Source organism: Antechinus flavipes, chromosome 2 (assembly GCF_016432865.1).
Source record: "Antechinus flavipes isolate AdamAnt ecotype Samford, QLD, Australia chromosome 2, AdamAnt_v2, whole genome shotgun sequence".
Classification (NCBI taxonomy): domain Eukaryota; kingdom Metazoa; phylum Chordata; class Mammalia; order Dasyuromorphia; family Dasyuridae; genus Antechinus; species Antechinus flavipes.
Genome location: NC_067399.1, coordinates 623,261,844 through 623,284,546, shown reverse-complemented (window position 1 = coordinate 623,284,546; position 22,703 = coordinate 623,261,844). Strand labels below are relative to the sequence as shown.

The window sequence follows — 22,703 nt, the reverse complement described above, 5'->3', positions numbered from 1 at the left end:
ACATAAAGTAGACTCTATAATGGAAGGTAGAGACTTTGAATTTAGAGGGAGGAGTAAAGTACCTATTCTCATTTTGAATGTATAGTTCTCCTCTCTGATGGCTAGAAACTTGTTAAGATAACTACTATATCATTTTTTTTTCTCTCCTAGAACTGAACTGAGCCCTTTGTGTTGAAATAGTTCCAATAATTTTTAAAAAGAGAAAAATTTTTCTAGCAAATTTATTTATTAATACACATTGCTTTATGAATCATGTTGGGAGAGAAAAATCAGAGCAAAAGGAAAAAACCAGGGGAGAATTAAAAAAAAAAAAAACAGAAAAAAGAAGGGAATATAACATTAGTTGATTTATATTCAGTCTCCTTAGTTCTTTTTCTGGATGAAGATGGCATTTTCTGTCCAAAGTCTATTGGGATTGCTTTAGATCATTGTACCACTGAATAGTATCAAATTTTTCATAATTGATCATTGCACATCCTTGCTTTTGTTGGGTACAATGTATTCCTTGTTCTGTTTGCTTTGCACAGCATCAGTTCCCGTAAATTTTACCGGGCCTTTCTAAAATCAACTCAAACATCTTTTTTTATAGAACAATAATATTTCATTATCTTTATGTACCATGGCTTGTTTGGCAGTTCTCCAAATGATGGACATCTACTCATTTTCCAATTCTTTGTTACCACAAAAAGATCTGTTACAATCATTTTTGCACATGTGGATCCTTTTCCCTCTAAGATTTCTTTGTTTACAGATTCAGTAATGGCATAGCTGAGTCAAAGGGTATGGATTGTTTTATAGGTCTTTGGGTGTAGTTCTAGATTGTTCTCCAGAATGGTTGGATCATTTCACAATTCCATAAAAAATGCATTAGTGTCCCAGTTTTCCTACCTTCACTTCAACATTTATCATTATTTTTTCCTGTCATTTTAGCCTATCTGAGAAGTGTGAAGTGGTACTTCAGAGTTGTTTTAATTTGAATTTCTACAATCAATAGTGATTTAGAGCACCATTTCAAATAACTACAGATGGCTTTAATTTCATCTTCTGAAATTTGTCTGTTCATATCTTTGACCATTTATCAGTTAGGGAATAACCTGCATTCTAATAAATTTTACACAGTTCTTTGTATATTTTAGAAATAGGACCTTTATCAGAAACACTGGCTGTAAAGATTTTTTCCCCAGTTTTGTAATTCCCTTTTAACTTTGTTTCTGTTTTGTTTGCGCAAAAATTTTCTAACAATGTAATTAGTGTTGTCCATTTTGCCTTTTATGATATTCTCTAGTTCTTTGGTCATAAATGCTTCCCTTCTCAAAAGATCTGATAGGTAAATTATCCCTTCTTCTCCTACTTTGTTTATGGTATTATCATTTATGCCCAAATCATGTACCCATTTTGACCTTATTTTGGTATAGGATGTGAGATATAGGTCTATGCTGAGTTTCTGACATGTTATTATTCACTTTTCCCAGCAATTTTTGTAAATATAGTGAATTCTTATTTCAGAAGCTGGAGTTTGGAGGTTTATTAAATATTAGATTACCATAGGTCTTGATTACTATGTCATATGCATCTAATCTATTCCACTGAGCGATCCTCCACTCTATTTCTTAGCCAGTACCAAATGATATTGACGACTGCTGCTTCATAATATAGTTTTAGGTTTGGTACTGCTAAACCACCATCCCTTGATATTCTTGACTTTTTCTTCTTCTAGATGAAGTTTGTTATTTTTTTCTAGTTCCATAAAATAATGTTTTGGCAGTTTCATTTCTATAGTACTGAAAAAGTAGATCAATTTGAGCAGAATTGTCATTTTTATTATGTTAGTTCTGACTACCCATAAGCAACTGGTATTTTTCCAGTTGTTAAGATCTGACACATTTGTGTAATTGTGCTCATATAGTTCTTGGTTTTCTCTTGGAAGGTAGAATGAATAAGTATTAGATTGTAAGACATTGCCATACTGTTGAGTAAAATATCTCCTAAATATTGCTTTAATTTCTTTGTCATTGTTGGTATTCTTTTCATTTTTGATGCTGGTTACTTGGGTTTTTTCTTTCCTTTTTCTGATCAAATTTACCAAAGTTTATCAATTTTACTGGATTTTTTTTTATAAAATCAACTCTTAGTTTTATTTATTAGTTCAATAGTTTTTTTAGTTTCTAATGTATTAATCTCTCCTTTGAGTTTGAGCATTTCTAATTTGATATTTGTGGGATTTTTTTTGTTTTTTTTTTCCCTAGCATTTTTAGTTGCATGCCAGATTCATTGATCTCTTCTTTCTCTGCTTTATATATATAGCTATTACATATAAAATATCTCCTAAGAACTGCTTTGCCTGTATCCCATAGGTTTTGGTATATTGTCTCATTATCGTCTTTCTCTGGATGAAATTATTTTTTAGAATTAGGTTTTTAGTCTATTTTTCCCTAACCCTTTATTGAATATAATTTTTATTGCATTGTGGTCTGAAAAGGAAGCATTTACTATTTCTACCTTTCTGCATTTGATTGTAATCAGTTTTTGTGTAGATGCCATTTAATGCTGAGAAAAAGGTGTACTTTCTGTTCTTAATCAAATTTCTCCAGAGGTCTATCATATCTAGGTTTTCTAGGATTCTATTAACTTCCCTAGTTCTTTTCTTGTTTATTTTGAGATTAAATATATCTGATTCTAGGAGAGGAAGTTTGAAATCCCCCACTAATATATTCTTGCTGTCTATTTCTTCCTGTCACTGGAATCTTCTCTAGGACTGTTCTACAATTTGGTGTAAATACATTTAGTATCATTACTACCTCATTGTTTACAGTACCCTTTATCAAGATGTACTTTCCTTTCTTATCTCTTTTAATAGGATCTATTTTTACTTTTCTTTATCTGAAAATAAAATTGCTACCCTTGCTTTTTTAAAAAATTGTACTACAGCTGAAGCATAATAGATTCTGTTCAAGCCAAAAAAGAGAAATTTTAAAGGGATAAAGCAATGATAAGCAATTTTGATTTGATTTGATAAGCACTGTGTGGTGTAGGTGGTTTTCAATAACCTGACTCAGTAACGTAAAATCATTTCTTAAGCCCTACTATATGCTAGCATTGCACTAAGCACTGAGTTTATAAAGAAAGGCAAAAACATTGTCAATACCCTTGAGGAACTCACAAACAAGTTGTATAAATTAATCAATTAATCTTCATCTTATGCCTTCAATGTGCCAAGTTCTGCATTAAGTGCAAGGGTTACAAAAAGAGACAAAAGGCTGTCCTTGCCCTTGAGGAACTTACAATCAAATTGGGGAGCTAATATATAAATAAATAAATAAGCAAGCAAATAAATAAATAATATGAACAAGGATCTAGTTTTTAGTGATAACTTTCCTAAAGATATCAAAACAATTGAGATAGATGCAAATCATTAAAAGAGAATAGGTCATTGTGTCTCAGGTCTTCTCCAATGCCTGTATGTAATGTTTAACAGGTGGGGTATAACTTGGTATGATCAGAGAGGAGGTAATAAAAAAGCAGATGACTGGATCGTACTTTCATCAACAGAGATTCCCCAAACATCGATTTACAAGCAGGACTGGGAATGAATAATGGTATCACTAAATCAGCAAATGGTAAAATGAGCTGGAATAGGAAATAACAAATCAGTATCTTTGCCAAAGAAAACTATTTCAAATAAAGTCATTAAGATGTGGACATGACTGAAATGACTGAACACAAAAGGAGGTGGGAGGGTTTTAGTGGGAAAGAAAATTAGGTCACTTATGACATGTGTTTAAGATTTCTATTGGATATCCATTTTGAGATGTCTGAAAGTCATTTGGAGATGTGAGATTCAAAGTTAGCAGAGAAATTGGGCAGGATAGATATTGCTGAGAATCATCAGTGTAGAGATCTTATGTAAATTCATGGGAGCTGAGGAAGTCATCAAAAAAAATTATTATCAAGAATAAAGCAAAAAGAGTTTAGGACATAGCCCTGCGGGATATCCACCATTAATAGACATGACCTTGATGAAGGAGCAGGAAGGACCATGAAAAGTAATAGTCAAATAGGTAATAGTGAAACTGGGAAAGAAGTGTTCAGCATGTCTAGATAAAAGAGAGTATCCAGGACAAAAAGACAATCAACTGTGTCAAAAACTGTATAGAAGTCAAGAAGAAAGAAGATTGAAAAAAGGTCATGAAATTTGGTAATTAAGAGATCATTAGTAACTTTGAAGAGCACAGTTTTGTTGAATACTGAGTTTAGATGCCAAATTGTAGACTTAAGAGAGTGAGAGGACAAGAAATGAAGGCAGCTGTTGTAGATGGTCTTCTCAAGTATTAAGTAAATAATGTGATTAGAGTTATAACTTAGAACCATATTTCTGAATTCATAGGTACAACTGATAGAATTGGGAAGGAATGAGAAATATCTATTAAAAAGTGATTTTCATACAGCATTTCTTCTAATAGAAGGAAAAGGGTTGATAAGGACATGTAAAACCATTCACTCAATTTATATATGTATATAGTACACACATAACACATACATACATTAAATATGTTATGTATGTATGTATAATGTGTATTTATACATATATCATTATATTTATAACATGTATTATATGTTCATTTGATTTTAAATTTAATTTTATATTTATTTATGTAATTTAGTCTCATTCAATTGCTTATTTGGGTGTTCATATGTCATGGGACAATCGTTTTATGATTTAACTTCTAGTGAAACATTGTAGATGGTGATAATTCATTCTCACCCACCAACAATGTCACCCAGTTACCCTGTGAAAAATAGTCCTAACTAGGATGTGGAATGAACCATGTAGTTTACTGAAGGAGAAAAAAAGAAATCTATGGAATGAGAAATATATCCAATGTGAGAAAATAGCACATGGTACCATAAACATCAAAAGGGTGAAATTTTCTATTTTATTCCTTTTTCAGGCAAATTTATTACTAGATATAATTGGTGAGCCAATTGTAAATAATGCATTGTGACCATTTCCTTCATTCGAGAATTTTAGATTAATTGCGGGATAGTATGTTAGAACTGTGATAAAAGCTTTGGAATGTTTGTTATTTTACAGTTTTATCTGAGAAAGAAAATGCACAGAATTGTTTTTGCTATTTTTTTATTGTATATAATAAATTTGTTCCATGGTCAATGTTTACAAATTTTTAAAAATGAGGAAACCTAGATGTAAAATTGAAATAAATGATACTATGTTATTCCCAGAGAAATTCTTTAGGTGGGAGCAAACATAAGTTTCAGAGAGTATTAATTATTGAGAAATCCCTAAGATATAAAACTAGATCCTCACAAGTCCAGAAAAAACTTGAGGCCGCTGGTTATAAATAATAATGTGGGTAAGGATTTCTTGCTCTTGTTCCTCCATCTTCAGTCAGGGGACTCACAAAGCAAAGGGAATGCTTTCTCCTATAAGCATATAGTTCAGCTTTTTCAGCATTTGTTATATAGGTCATCAAAGGAGAATTTCAATAAGCACTGAAAATCCAGTTCAAGTTGGCAGGCAAACAGAAAGCTAATGTGGGTCTAGTTTTCTCCAACAAATATACATAGACACTATTCCTTTTTTTCTTTTGTCCATGACCCAGTTCCCAGAGGTCTTATTACTTTCAACAATTGCATGATTGAAGACAATTATTTCTCCATGTTTGGGAAACCCATCTTATTTGAAGGTTCTAGCACTTAATCTTTCCCTTACCATTACCACACTTTTAGATCTCTTACTATATTCATCCTGCTCATTATTTCATCAGATTCAGTAACAATAGCTTTGTTACTTGGCCATGAACAAGACATTCCCTTCCTTGTCACTATTTCCTGGGACAATCCCCCATTTCTGGAATGTATTCTTTCATCTTCTTTGGTTCTTGGCTTCCTTATTTTCTTCCAAGTCTGAATTAAAATCTGACCTTCTACTAGAAATCTTCTCCAGTTCTCTTAATTTTAGTGTCCTTTCCCTCTTAATTATCTCCTAATTATACTGTATAAAACATATCTGCTTGTTTTCTTGCCTATTAAATTTTGAGGTATTTCTGGGCCTGAACTTATATCCTGTTTTTTTTTTTTTTGTTTGTTTGTTTGTTTGTTTTTTTGGTACTTTAGAATTTAATAGTGTCTGACATAGAGTAGGAGCTTAATACATTTTATTAACTTACTGATTAACTGACAGATCCAGGCTGTGCAAGGTCCAATTATTTTGAAAACAAAAAGACTAACAATCAATGCCAAGTACAACTATACTTGATAAACAACAAAAACCACAAAGTATGCAGTATACATGAGTGATCACTGTTTAATTCAATTCTTTAAGTCACTTCTTACTTCCCAGTTACTTCTGCACAAACTTAAAGTAGACCTATTTTCTCATTTGTGCTATTCCTATGTGTACAGTTGAATTGTGGTCCTTAGCATTAAGTTTAAAAAAATAGGCAATTCTAAGAAAATCAGCAAATGCTCTTTGAATTTCCTTTGTCATGATTTGATCTACTTCACAACCATGAGTCATGCTCCTTCTGTCTTAAGGGTGGGCATCTTATAATTCTTGGATACCCCTCATCTCCTAAAGGTGCTTAACTTATTCCAACAATGATAATAGTACAAAGTGCTTTGTAGTCCAACTATTGTTTTTCCCAAAAACTATGAGCAAATATTCTATTAGGCTTTGAGCAAGATAAAAGATAAATCAAATGCAACCACTGTTCTCTCATATGTTTACAATTTAATAGGAGAGATAAGACACAAAATTTAATTCAACAATGTTTTTGTTTGTTCAGTCATTTTTTTTTGAGTTGTGTACAATTCCTTGTGACCTCATTTAGGGTTTTCTTGGCAAAGATACTGGATGATTTGCCAATTCCTTCTCCAACTCATTTTAAAGATGAGAAAACAGAGGCAAATGGGGTTATGGGACTTGGTCAGGATCATGTTGCTAGTAATTGTATATTTGAACTCAGGAAGATGAGTTTTCTTGACTCCAGATCCAGCACTCTATCCCTTGTACAATTCACCAATTCAAAGACATTTACTAAGTACTATACTATTAGTTTATGAAGTCTTTGAGGTTTTTGTGTTATACATAAAACCTTGTGTTATACAGGCCTACCTAAAAATTGTTATATTGATAAATGCCATGAAAGAAGCAAGGTTTAAATAAAACATGACCTATAACAAGTCTATAAGCTATTATACATTATAGAACAAGAAAAAGATACAACAAAGATATAAGTGACCTGCTGGATCTGTTTCTTACCACGAGGCGGTATTCATTTCTAAGATGGAAAATATGTGAATAATATCATCATCTGATTTGTAAAAGAGGAGAAGAAAATGAAGCATACAATCATACACACTTTACATTTGAGAGTATTTTTTGATTGGAATGACTCCACAGACAAATAAATCAGTTATCATGAATAAAAGTTCTACTGGAGAAGTCAGCCTGAGGGGATATGGGAAGCTCTGAAGAATACTTTTTTTTTTTTTTATAATAAAGAGAAATAATTCTGCTGAGAAAGAAAGGGGGTGATTGTTCAAAGTTATTAACTTTTCAGTAATAGGAATCTCACACCTAACCTAAATTTTAAATAATCATATGCAGAAATGGAAACAGAATAGAGAAAAGAAAGTAATTGTAAAACTATGGTATGATCCTTTAATTATAATGTCAGAAATGCTAATGCATGGAATATGCTGAAACTGTCAAAGAAATCTATAGGAAGTAATTGTTTTTACTAATATTGTAGGGGGAAAAGGATGATCAAGAAAGGTATAAAACTGTTATTTAATGGAGATGGAGAGAAAATGTTGCCTAGAGGTTAGAGCTCTAGTTTGGAATCAATAAAGGCCTATGTTCAAAGTCTGCATCAGATGCTTGCTAGGTGAACAATCCTGGATAAATTATTTAACCTCCCTGTCTAAAGTTACCTTAGGGATAAAATAAGAGCTTGAAGTCAATGACCTCCTTTTAAGGTACTTCCCTGCTCTAAACCGATATATATATATATATCTATCTATCTATATATATATATAATATATATATATATATCCATAAATATAGATAATATATATCTATATCCATAATAACAGATGACAAGAAAGGAGGGGTTGCTTAACTCATGTTGCTTGTTTTATCTTCCAAGGCCAAGGTGGGGAGGGAAGAGAATAAAGGAATTGACACCTAATATATCTAAAGAAATAAAGATAAATAAATCAATTGGGAGTACCTAGAGATGTCTTTGATTAGTTCAAGTTAACTTGGTGCAGAATTTTGAAAGAACTGGAAAATCTATGATTTCTCAGTGACAAAAATGGTAGAAAAAAAAACCTTTGTAAGAATGAGAGTTCCTAGTTTAGGCTATACTTCAGAACAGCAAGGTATGCTTGACATAAAGTAATGAATTACAACAAAAGGTAAAGAAAAGAAGTCCTCACAAGAATAAACCCACAGAATAAATTAGCGGTGAGAGACTAAGCAAATGACAAAACAATGCAAAGTAAAAGATATCATGATACAATGAAGAACAAAATGGATAAATGAAACTAAGGGAAGTGAAGAAAGGGAACAGGGAATAGGAGGACATATGAACTACAAAAAATAAATTAAGGTAAAACAGCTAGAAAAATCCCTATGGAGTTGAGAAGCTTAATAAAAATAATCTAGTAAGAATTAAGGAATAAAATTAGAGTACTTAACGTTTTGAAAAATCAAAATAATGATTTAACATAGAAGGTCAAAGATTGTTTATTATAATTTTGCAATAGAACCTCAAAGAAAGAAGGCAAAGAGAATGAAAAATACAATGAGAACTGGTAGAACTAATGTTAAAAGAAAATCATAGGAAAACAAAATTTTGAGAAGACTGTGTTCTATGGATGAAGGTCTAACATAAGCTGAAAAATAAATAAAAAATATGTACAGAGTAAATATAGAATCACTTGAGAGTGTGAATACTAATAACTTGATGTATCAAGAAAATCTCTCTTTAGAAGCTGGCAATTGCGCTCCTGAAGATGGATAAAAGTCCTAAGAAGATGAGGTCAGTAGGCATAGGGTTCTATATTGGAACAGTCTATGCCTATTTGGATGCAACATAGACTATGTGAGAAGCAAAATGTCTGAAATATAGGTTGATGGAACTAGATTATAAAAGGCTTCAAATGTGAAACACAAATTTGCATTCTATGCCAGAGTCAACTGGAGACCATTGCAGTTTCTGTAACATAGGAGTGATATAATCTTTAGGATTCTTTAGGATATAAACTCTGAACAAATCCATATAGAGATAGTAAACTAAACTGATAAATCAATATTTATGTTCTGCAAGAAGGAGCAAAGCTGTGCATATTTTAGAAGCCTCCCCTTACATGATTGTCACTAAGGGAATAATGAAAACATATTTATGAGCGAAGCCCACGAAGAAGGATCAAATTAAATTATCTTAGAGAAAGAGTGTAGTAGGAGGAGTTAAAGTCTTATTTCTCATAAAGGTGCACCTCAACAAAAAAAAAAAATGCTATTCGAGAGTTCAAGTTAATGGAGACAACCAATAACCATTTCTTCAGTTTGATTATAAATTTCTAGCTGGAAGGGACATTAGAAACCATTAAGTCTAACCTTCTTATTTTAGACAATACCTATAAAGCATTTAGCACAATGCCTGACACATTATATGTGCTATTCAGATATTTTCAGGTGAGGGAGCAAAGGTACAGAAAGTTTATATGAATTATACAGGATCATGGAACTTAATGTCTGAAGGAAGATTTAAATTTAGGTTTACCTGATTCCAAGACCAGTATTCCTCACTATATATCTGTTCTTCTTTAAGTTAATTACACCTTTCTAAGCTTAAACTCCACTGAAGTTAAAATAACAGCATATACATTGAGTAGAGTCCTATATTATATGTACACACATATATAGAACATTAGTATGATATTTCCCTGAGTTCCACTCTTTTAATAATCTTAAATATTCATTTCTAAAAATATCCCATGCTTACCACATTAATAAAACAATAATCATCCAAAAATGGTTCACGATGCTAGTAAATAGTTGCAATACTCACTAGGACAAAATCAGGGGAGGCAGTACATTCTTAATGACAATAATAATCTCGTTAACATAACCAAAAGAGATGCTGGCAAAACATTTTGAAAAATTTAAAGTGCCTTATAAAAGCAGAATGAGGACTTCATCATCTTGAGTTTGAAATTCCCGTATTATTTTTAGACTGTTGCCTTTACTTAGACTTAAATTATAGATTTTTCTTGTCCACTAGACTGGAAACATCAGTTATGATTAAGGAATGCTGATTCACTTAAATGTGTAGTGTCCTCATTATGAATTAAATATTTTCCTCAGCTTTTTGCTTCACATCATTTCCCACATTTTGTCTCACTAATAATTTACATTCAATGTATCTGAATTAATTAACAAAAGAAATGTGTGGTAGAACTAAATGGATCTTTAAACCTTGGCCTGACTGTTTATAAGTTTTGAAAATTCTGATACAAAAATGCAAATGTGAGATGAAAGAAATGGTGAGGGAATAGGTTTTTTTTAAAATGTGATATTCTAATACATTTAAAAAGTTGAGTCTTTGAGAAACTTAAAACTTTTTAAAGCCATGTTCCAAAACTTTTCTAGAAAATATTACTCTAGTCAGGTCAGATGTTAAAATGTTGTGTGACTTTTCAGGAAGCTTTCTAATGATGAAACTCCTATTTTCTCACTCTCTCTTAACATGAGACAAATATATTTTGGATGAGGAAACCATATAGCGGCAGTAATTCTATCTCTATAGAAACAGTGAGTCATGTTCTTCAAAAGGAACATCTTTGAGTTGAGACAGAGGCAGATATTGTCCAAGGGGTGGTCACAAGGATCTCTAAAAAGTTCATAAGCAACTAGGGCAATAATATAGCATTTTTTGGTGCTATAATTCTGGCTTTCTTTAATAATGTTTCACTTTTATATCATGCTTTAACATTTACCAAAAAACCACAAAAATTATCTTATTTGATTCTCACAACTGTGGTGAGTAAGCACTATTATTATCTTTATTTTACAGGTAAGTAAATGGGGTAGTTTTGGTGATTTAATTAGGGCCTATTTACTAATTATCTAGTAAGAGCCTAAGGAAAGGTTTGAATTCAAGTTTTCCTGATCCTGGCAGCTAAGTGGCATAGTGCATAGAGTGCCGGATTTGAAGTAAAAAAAGACACATCTTGGGTTCAAATCTGGCTTCATTTGTGTTTGTGACTCTGGGCAAGTCAATTAACACAATTTGCCTCAGTTTCCTTATCTGGAATTGGAGAAGGAAAGAGCAAAGCACTCCAATATCTTTGTCAAAAACCGCCAAATGGGGTGAAAAGTCAGACATAACTGAAAAACAGCAACAATTTCCTGGACCTAGGTCCCATTAATCTCTCAACACCTCATTGCCATTAATGACTCTACAAGACTCTTCTTTCTTTCATGAAGGAATTAAATAGGCACTTCAGGTAATGGAGAATACAAATCTTACCTCAGCAAACCAGTGGAAGTTTTCCATCACATTTGGGGAAATTCTTGAATGGCCTTGCCAATAAGCACCGATAATCCTTGTGACAGAAACATCTCTGACTAGTCTAAATCTCTTTTTATACCGTCAATAAGCAAAAATGTGGCAAAAGAATAAGAAAGCACCACAGTGATAATAGCAGAAAGAACATTAGTAAGTAGCACTCAGTATTCTTTACATTTCACACACAAATGCAAGTAACAAGTGATTCAAAAGGGATCTGAGATTTGGCTCACCAGAAAGCCACCCAGGAACACTGAGATACAGCAGACAGAAAATCTAGGGAACAAGGAAAAAAAAGAACAGTCATAAAGTTTTGTTGTTTTAATTCTTAAGCAATCAGTATGGATTTTTAGGCACACTGTTGATACACGTGTTATGCCAAATACTTTGCTATTTAAATGCTAACTGGATGTTCAGATAGTAAAATGAACAAATGTTGAATTCATAGACTCATAGATTTAGTTGGAAGAGATTATAAAAATCACCTAGTCCAGCACAATTATTTTCCAGATAAGTTAACTGAAATATGGAAAAATGAATTATCTTGTCCAAAATTCCACAAGTAGTCAATTTCAGAAACAACAATAAAGAAAAGTTGGGGGAATTAATAACTTCTTAATTTCTTGTCCTTTCTCCTCCATGGCTACTATCCATACCAAATTGGGACAGAACATAATCGTTTAAAAAAGTTATTGAGTATTAAAATCCACAAGAAGAAATGAAAAAATAATGATTCTTTTTCTTTACTAACTTCTTCCCTCATTCTTCAATTTGAAAAAAAATCTAATTTCTACTTTTTTTCTTTTTCTATTCACAGAGAGTGAAGAAGTTTACCAAAGGCAGGTGCTTTCAATTTCCTGTATCATCTTCGGGATTGTCGTTGTAGGCATGCTCTGTGCTGCATTCTACTTCAAAAGCAAGTAAGAGGCTTTCTGTCTTGTATCATAAAGTCTTTTCTCGGGGTAGGCACTTACCAACATTTCTGTTCACAGTTCATCTTCAAAGCAGGAGCATCCCCTGGGAGGCACTAGACCAGCTGGTTTGACAGGAGAATCTTTTCTCATCAAATTTCAATGGCTGGGCCTAAAATTTTTAAATGACTAATGAATTTAGGAATTTGGGGTATAGACCTATCTTTTCTTATCAGCAACAAGACAGATTCCATTAAGCTCCAGTGATCAAGAACCATTCCTCTGTTGCTTTCATCTGTTAGAAGTCTATATCAGCATATTTAGTATCTTCTCTATCAGGCTATAAATAACCTTCCTGAAAATAAGAAATTACAGCTGAAACACATAGGGTATTATCCCATTCAACTGAGAGCATGGAATTTCACTTTAACAGGGAAAAATATTTTCCTTAGCCTCATTTTTCATGATGCAGAGAATATGTTCAGTAAATTAACAAATATCCCTACTAAAAAAGGTTATGTATAAAAGTAGGCAGATCATTTAACATGCAAGACAATGTAAGTAAAAATTCAGAGAGTCTGTGTCTTGCATATGTACACGTATGGCTATATTCAAACCTGCATACACAAGTATATGTACATGTGTGTCTGTGCATGTATATGTGTACTATGCATACATGTAAGAGATACATAATTCAAAGCATAAAGAACTGATTGACACCAAATTTAAGAATACTTGGTTTTCATTTTAATTTTCAAACCTTATCTAGTCATTTAATCTCTCTGACTTTGTTACCGTATTATTAGCATTCTCATCTTTAGCACAAAATTAGCTATAAAATAGGAATATTCTATCTTCACCAAAAGTATTTACCATTATCATGCAAGATGTCTAGTACAAAACTAAAATGGAATAGACATTCTTTATAGAACAATCAGTTAGTAATTATTTCTCAAGTATTCAGGCACAAGAGGTAAGAAAAAAAAAAAGTTCCTGCCTGCTAAGAGTATGTATTTTACTTTTTTTTTAAAGGTATGTATATAAATATATTTTTAAAAGAAAGATAATAAAATTTAAGGAGGAGTGCACTAGCAGTATCAGGAGGCATTTAAACTGAAGGAAAAGAGGGAGAGGGGGAGAACACCTAGATAGGGGATTTCAAACTTTTGGAACTTTCAATCTATCATTTTCTGGAGCAGTGAGTAGGTACAGAGATGAACTATATAACTCTTTAATGTATCAAATTGGATTATAATTAGTATGTAAATATGAACTAATGAATATGTGTCATTCAGAAAAAGATTACCAGGTAAATATGAACAAGGGTTATACAAAGATTTAGAGATGTGAGATAAAATGTGGAGATGCCCAAGATCTATTTGTGGATAATGGCATCAAATCTTGTGCCATTCCAGGCTTTTTTCAATAAGGTTCAAAGTCACCCTAAAGTGATTTGCCCAACAATCAGAAAAACTGAATGGTCACAGAATTTCCATTGTACAGATTATGAGAAGCTATTGAATGAATAAAACATACAGAAAACTAATCCTTTTATTTTAGATAGACATAATAAATGGACAATGAGCTTATCCTAGAATAGAATAGAAACAGGAGAGGAGCTTTACAGATGTGTGGCAGCCTACAATTTGGAGAGAGTACTCAAATTGAAGTCTGAGTAGTTAAGAGACAAATCATGAGGATGCTGTGAGAATTCAGTGAAGTAAATATATACTCTTAGAAATGTAGCTAAGTAGTGAAGACAAGACAAGCCCATATAAAATAATTAATGAACCTGAAAGGCTTAGTTATGTATCAGCTGATAATATATGCATATATGTGTGTGGTATTAAATGGTATTAGCAAACATATTTCATAATAAAATTGAACTCAGAATATAAAATCAATCAATTCATAACTGCTAATTCCAAGTGTGACAGACAGTTAAAGAAAAATTGAGAGCTACATGAAGGGGTTTACAGATTCCAGTGAGACCAATTCACTCTCTGTCTCACTAGGACCTGGTGGCCACCTATTTAGGAGAGGAGAATATTCACTGTGACAGCAGCAGGATTGGGAAATCAGCTACCATCAAGGCAGCAGAAGGGTCTCTTTATAAATGCTGTGTATGGGGAAGAAATTGTGTATTTAACAATAAGCAAATTACTTTGAAGAAGTAGTTAATCACTTATTTTTAGAGTATAATTTGTAGTTGCACCACATTTAAACTAAAAACTGATTATGGTAATCAGGAGGAATGGAGAACAGCTGGATAAATAGATTTCAGTCTTTAAGAGCTGTCAATCTCTCACTTCCTTGGGCAATGAGTGGGCACAAAGATGAACAATAACCCTCCACAGACTCAGGCTGGTTGGACTTGATGTATAAACATGAAAACATCTCTAAATATCAGTGTCATTAACAGAGGTTTCAAAGGACCAAAGCCAAAGGGGAAGCAGTGACCCAGAACCCGCCTGCCTGTCTGATTGACCAGCTGGAACCCAAGGAAAACCTTGGGGCAAGGAGAACTGTTCCCTTTATGCCAGTCATGAGAGAAGGCATATGTTCTGGAGAAGGCTTTTGCATTGCATTTTAAGGCTTTTTTCCTTATGTTTCAACATATACATAAAAGTGAAAAGCAGGCTAGAGTGTTAAGCAGAATAATATTTGAAATGAAACATGAAATCTAAGGATTCTCAGTCTTTTGTTCTAAATTACTTCGTTTTTCTTGATCATGATGTATTTGAAACTTATTTTGAAATTCTTAAAATCCCCTTGCCCTAGAGAGGATGGAAAGCTTGATGTTTTTATATCTTTTCTTCTAAGCAAAGGAATGGGCTTGTCTTATCTTCAGTACTTAGCTACATTTCTAAGAGTATATTAAAGACACTTCCTATGTGGGACTAAAGTTTAGGGAAAATAGGAAAATAGGATGTCTATAATCATTATTTATCACAAATTCTAAGAATAAATTGAAATATTTATATTGAGTTAAAAGTGCAGAATTGTCTCTTTTGCTGATCCTCTTCCCTACCATGCCCTTGAATCATAGTTCAACTCTCAAAGTTACACCCTGGGACCTCTTCTTTTCTCTTTTTTGCTATTTCACTTTGTGATCTCAACAGTTTCCATGAATGCAATGACTGTCTCCATGCTGATGATTCTCAAATATACATACCTTCATCCAAACTCTCTGATTCCATCTCACATCTCCAACTACTTTTCAGTCATTTTAGCTTGAATATTGATTAAACATCTTGAACTCAATATATCCAAAATGGAGATCATTATCTGTGCCCTAAACCTTCTCCACTCTACTTTCTCTATTAATGTGATAAGGAACACTTTTCTCGAGCTTCTCAAGTTCACAAGGTAGGAATTATCTTGGATGCCTCTCTCATCCCATATCTAATCCAATCCTTGTTGTCAATGCTGGTTGATTTTACCTTTGTAACATTTTTCAAACATACCCCTTTCTCTTCTCTGACATCACAGAAGTGATGAATACATAGAAGGCAGACAGAGGGGGTGAGAGGTTCATATATTATATTCTGCTATGTTACAATTTAAATTCTAAATCTTCCTAATAGCATGATATAGTGGGAAGAATTCTGGATAGGATATCAGGAGAACTAAATTCCATCTTAAGCTTTGCCACTTTCTACATTTGTGTTCTTGAGGAAGTCTTTTTACTATCCTAGGTCTCAATTTCCACATCTGTTAATTCTGGAGTTAGACTAAATAGTCTTTGGCCAATTTAAATCCAAATCTATCAATTCAATTTTAAATCCATGATCCTATAAGCTTAGTGCTTGACACATCTTGGATGCTTTTTTAACAAGTGCTATTGATTGAATATTGAGTGAATATTACAGTTGAAGAAGGGAGGGAATCAAGAAGTCATCAGAATTAAGAGATCATTAGAAGCAGAAATAGAAGATAGTTGAGAAAGGGCTAGAAAAGATCCAAAATTTTACTTTGGGTGAGTGAATAATTTCCTCAATTTTGCAATGAGGGGATTAGACAAGATATCTTCTAAAGCCACTTGTAGCTCTCCTGCATGATAAAAGTTACTAAGATAACTACTTAACTGTGATGTTTTAAGGAAATAGTTGAGTATTGCATTGGTGCCCACATGCCTAATGCTAGCAATCCTATTGCTTCTAACTGCTATATGGAACCATGGTTTCCCAACACCACACTTAGTTTCTGAATTACTGATCCTATTGTAAGAGCAATAATCCATTTTTGCAAGGACTTTTTAATGAAAATATAATAGATTTATTTCTAACAATAGGCTACAGATTGGCTGTTGGGAAGTAGCTAGATTATTAAGATTAGATTAAAGCTAGCAAGAGGATAAAAGCTTCTCAAAGAACTGAGAAGATAAAAGGGATGTTTGAATGGGCACAAATGCATCCTATTCTCAGCATTTCATTGAACTTATTTGATAGAACCAAAGAATTCTTATTTCTTTATAGATTTTGGAGGATGCTATTGGAAAGTTATATTTCCTAGACCTTCTGCATTATACTGGGAGTAGCAATGATCTACAGCATATCTAATACTTTTATTTATGTTGAATTAGGTTACTCTATAAGCACTGATTAAGATAGCCAATAGTGAGTCGGTCAAACGTTTAATAAATATCTGTAGTGTATTAGAGACACTACATATTGGTGATACAAAGAAAGGCATATTGTGTATATGTATATGTGTATATATTTGTTATGTATTTTAAATTTAAAAATTTAAATTGTTAAATATATATATGTGTGTGTGTATATATATATATATATATACACACACACACACACATACATGTATAAATATATGTATATTTTTTCCCCTGATTTCAAGGAGTTCACTATCTAATCTGGGAGGCAATAGATAAATAGTTATTTATAAACCAGACTAGATTAAAGCCAGCAAGAGAATAAAATCAAATATACTAGACAAAAGATTCAGCAGGTAGAGGCAGTAGAATTAAGGGATATTATGAAAGTTTATTTTTATAGAATATGGGATTTTAGTTGGAACTTGAAAGAAACAGGGGAACCAGGAGAAAGAACATTCTAGGTATGAGGAATAGACAAGTAGGTCAGCATGATAAAAGGTAGATAAAATGAGGTTTTCTATTTCCCCTTTGAGGTCAATGAAATATCCATCAAGCAAAGAATGCCAGTGCATTGAAACTAAGTTTGTTAACAAGCATTTATTCTATAGTTACTATATTTAAGGTGTGATGCAAAGTTCTAGAAATCCAAAAAAGGTCAAATAATTAAACAAATATAAATATAAATAGTTAAAAAAAAAAGTTGATTCCTGTCTTTCAGGAATTCACATTCTAAAGGGAAGACAATATTCAAATGTCTATGCATGTAAAATATATACAGTCTAAATGGAAAATAACCTCCGAAGGAAGACATTAGTAAAGATACTCAGAAAATTCTTTTGAAAGTATAATTCGGTCTGAGTCTTGAAGGAAGTGTGAGAAGCCAGAAAGGTGAAAGCCTCTAACTTTCGATCCCCACATAAATTTCATTTAAGAAAGGCAAATCTTGACTCAGACCAAATTCAATAGACATGTGATAGAGAGAACAATTTGCATTGAGAAAGAGGCCTGTGGGGACTGAATGTGGATCATAACATATTTTCACCGTTTTTGTGTTTGCTTGCTATTTTTGCCTTTTTCATCTGATTTTTCATATGCAGCATGATAAATGTGGAAAGATGTTTAGAAGAACTGCACATGTTTAACATATATTGGATTACTTGCTGTTTAGGGGAGGGAATGAGGAGAAGGGAAGGAGAAAAATTTGGAACACAGGTTATGCAAGGGTGAATGCTGAAAACTATCTTTGCATACATTTTGAAAATAAAAAGACCTATTTTAAAAAAATTAATTGATTAAAAAAAAAGAATGGCATATCTCCTTACTCCCCAATATTTTTATAGATAATAGGATGCTCTAGCTCAAATAGATTCTTTGCATATGGTTCCCTCTGGTGACAAAAATGATCTCTTCTCAATAATTTAATGTTGCTATCTTTAGAAAATCATAAATGTCAGAGGTTATAAGAATGATGCTTTCTCTGAGGGGCAAAAACATGTATATAGCAAAAATCAATGAAAACCAACACAGATTTTCTTTTCTTCTCACAGGAAACAAACTAAACAAATCCAGGGGCAGTTGAAAGAAATGCAAAGTGGTAAAAAGTACAGCCTCAATGCCTCCAGCATGATGGTCAAGTCAGACAACATGGCACAGAGCAGAGGACAACAGCAAAATGTAAGTGATCTGGACACATAGGCCATGGAACAATGTGGCTTGATTCACTGAAATAATGACATTTAGATGTTCCTGGTGCCTACCTGCACTTGACCTTGAACAATTTCAGAAGTGCTAAATTTCTGCATGTCTTAAAGGAAGACTTGGGAGAAAAGTCAAAGGAACTTTGGTGGACAAACAGAAACTACTTTTCAGATATCAGCTGTGATAAATTGCAACTTGTAAATAGTTTCTGGTAAAATTTAGGATGAAGACTAAATGTAAATCAATACATGCTATGTTCACTTTTTTTCTTTTTCTTATGGCTTTTCCTTTTTGTTCTGATTTTTCTCTCCCAACATGAGTTATAAAGAAATTGGTATTTTTAAAAAAATTAATAGACATTTATAAACAGGAAAAAAAAACAATAAAAGTGAAAAGAAATTCAGGAGTTCTAGATCTCAGTGAAAATAAGGCAGTTCTTCCCTTCAAGCATCATGGTACACTAGAAAGAACATTTGCTGTTAGATGAACAAGCTCTGATAGTTACTACTCAGGTGACATTGGGTCCTGTAAACTTTTATTGCCAAATTTCTTCAGCTGTAAAATGAAAGGGTTGGACTCCATGACTTTTGATGTCTCTTCTAGCTTTAAATATGTAATCCTAACTGCTATTGGCATGTCTTTCACTGGGAATAGAGGAAAATAGATATAGATATAGATATAAGTATATAGAATATGTTAAATACACTACATTTAAAATGTATAGTGAATAGACCACTTTGTCTAGTGTCAGAAAGATCTAAGCTCACAATCAATACACTCACAAACTGTGTGACCATGATAAATTTCTTAATCTTTGACTGAGTTTTATCAATTGCAAAATAGGGATAGTAATCATACCCAATTCACAGGATTATTTTGAGGATGAAATGAGGTTTTTGTAAAACACTTAGCACAGTGCCTGGAATATAGTAGATGCTTAACAAATTCTTTGTTTTAAGCAATAATTACAACTCTATGGAATAGAGATAATAACTTGATATTCCTTCCTTCTTTTTTTCCTTCCCTTTTTTCTTTCTGCCATCCTTCCTTCCTTCCTTTCTTCTTTCTTTCCTTCCTTCTTTCCTTTCTTCCTTCCTTGCTTCCTTCCTTCCCTCTTTCCCTTTGCATTAAACAACCACACACACACACACACACACACACACACACACATACACACATACACATATATGTTTCTGAAAAAAAAAATCTCTTATTTGCTGCAGCTGGAAAAGTATTTTATCAAGGACCAAAAGTTGACTTTTTTGTAGATGGCTTCTATGTGCAGCTCCAAGCAACACTGCTTTCATAGAATCTCAGAAACATCAGTTATGCAAAGCAGAACAAAACATTTAAAAAGAAGAGAATTCTGTTTGATAAACATAGAGGTATTTCTCTCCTTTTTACAGTTATGCTTTATCCAAGGGTACCATTTCCTCCCATTCTCTATAATGGAGCGTTTTCAGCTTCTGATGAACAAAGGCCCTGGAACAAAGCCATCGGTACAAACCAAGCATTTCAGTATAATAGGCAATCACCCAGGATACATTAAAGCCCCTCCACATGTTTAAATTGCTCTGAATTTTTGTATCATTTGTGATTCTAAGAAATCATTACCAAAAATGTCATTATGCTATACAGAACAGATGTATTTAGATGTTGCCCACAAATGAAAATCTTCTCACACCAACATTTTGCAAAACTTCCTTTTGGAATAATTGAAGAGAAATCTGTTATGGTTTTATTTTGGTTTTGCAATGATAGTATAGATTTTTCAGTTTTCATTAATGATTATGTTAATAATTTCTGATATGACTAAAATTTTCCTCATATATTTATCCTCTACTTTTGTGAGTTGAAGTTCTCTGATGTTTTGTCCTATATCTGTTACTAGTTAATCTTCGATAGGCATCTGGGTATAGATTTTTTTAAAAATGACCTTGAAGTTGAGCACTGTGATAATTTTTTTCCCCAATAATAATTTGCTGTTTTGCTACAGAGAAGTCTCTAAATCTTTCTGATCTTAGTTCTTTCATGTGTAAAAATGGAATAATAATGCTTGTATGATTATCTGGTATGAGGGAAATAATAATGAATTTTAAAAGAAAGTTTAAAAGAATATATAAATTTTAGTGGTTATTATATAACTACCTACCCATGATTCTTCAATGAATCCTTCAGTGGAATGATCACATCTTACTTTGGTATAGCATTTTATAATTTGTAAAATATTTTATCATGTTTTTTAATTTTTTTTCTACAGGCAATAACCTTTATTTTTTAAGTATGAAAATTGAGTTTGAGAAAATTAAATAAACACCAAATAATTATTAAATGGCTCAACTGAGACTATATACTAGGTCATTATATATTCAAAACATTATAGATTCTTTGATTTGAAAGGATTTCAAAGATCATTTCTATCAAACTCTTCTTTGTCTTGTGTAATTCACTTAACAACTGGACAGCCAATTTTTCCTAATAAAATTCCAGTGTTGGGGAACTCCCTTGATCTCAAGACTATCAATTCTTTTTCAGGACAACTTTGATGATTAATTAAGTTCCCTTACTTGAAGGTAAAATTGCCCATTATTGCTGGTTATGCCCTTAGGTACCAAGAAGAACAATTGTATTCTCTCTTCCAAATTATACCCTTTCATGCTATGACAATGGATACTATATCCATTTAATTCTTTCTTTCACAGACTAAACACGTTCAGTTCCTATAACCAATCCTCATTTAGCAGAACATAGTATCACTAGCACACACAAACCCCCCCCCCTTTTTTTCACCATACTTCTAATTAATGCAACTTGAATCTACCTTATTATTTTGGGCTGCAATATTTTAATATTAATTAATATTAAGATTACAGTCTCCTGAAACTCATCAATCCCATTTCATGTCTAGTTATATCTCCCTTATCCCATATTTTTGCACTGAGGTTTTGGGCAGGACCTAAGTATCTAGGATTATGTGGATCCTTATGAAATTCCATGAAATAGCAAATTACTCCTTGTGACACCCAACATGCTATCCTAAAAGAAATTTGTTTCATTCCCGATTTTGACAAAAACTGTTTTTCTGAACTTTGTGTTATCTATAAGTTGGATAAGCATGCTAATATTCTCCCTATTAATCTGGAAAGTAAAGTGGCACTTCTTAGCTATTAAAATGCATCTCTCTACTAAGAAAATAAACCTGCATTCTGTGCATGCATTATTGTTCCTTGACATTGATAGAGACACAAACATTTTCTTGCAAACCGTAATGTATTTTATATTTAAAAACAACTTGTATCTATTTATTTTAAACTTAAAAATAGGAAAAACAAAGCAAAACAAAACAAAAAACATTCCCATGTGTACAGCCGAACACAAGAAAGGATTTAAAATATAAAGCAATATATTTCCATTTCAAGAAACTCCATAGAATATATAAATTGTATACAGTTGTCCATCTTTTCTTTGCTTCCTTGTAGATTTTCTTTTGTTCTCTGCTGTGCACTTTTTACTTTGTTAGCCCCCCCTTTCCTCTCACCTACCCCAATTACAGACACAAACAAACATATATGCGGTAGTAGCTTGATAATTATTAATTGATTCCACAAGATACAAGGAGTAGGAAAAAATAAGAAATATCAAGACTTTTCTCAATCCTTATCCTTCCCATCCCAAGCCATAGCCTAACCATTCCTCTTTTCCAAATTCCCCGTAGGGACAAATAGGATTTCCAAATGAGGAGAAACAAGCCTCCATTCCAGCATAGCAAGGATCCCTCCTTTTTGATCCAGCTTACTTTCTGAGAATAACCTTGACCTTTATACTTTTCCCCTATTCCCACAGTCCAAGCCTTTTTGGATAGGTGGATGGGGGAATGAT

The 22,703-nt window shown here is 32.6% G+C and overlaps 1 protein-coding gene across 1 annotated transcript in view; it reads left to right on the top strand.

Annotated features, from left to right (window-relative positions):
* Positions 1-22,703, top strand: part of NRG3 (neuregulin 3) — a 1,146,384-nt gene that overhangs the window by 1,100,393 nt on the left and 23,288 nt on the right. The window contains exons 5-6 of the mRNA XM_051981962.1: positions 12,418-12,520; positions 18,674-18,800. Of these exons, the coding sequence (XP_051837922.1) occupies positions 12,418-12,520; positions 18,674-18,800 (230 nt within the window). The remainder of the gene's footprint in view (positions 1-12,417; positions 12,521-18,673; positions 18,801-22,703) is intronic.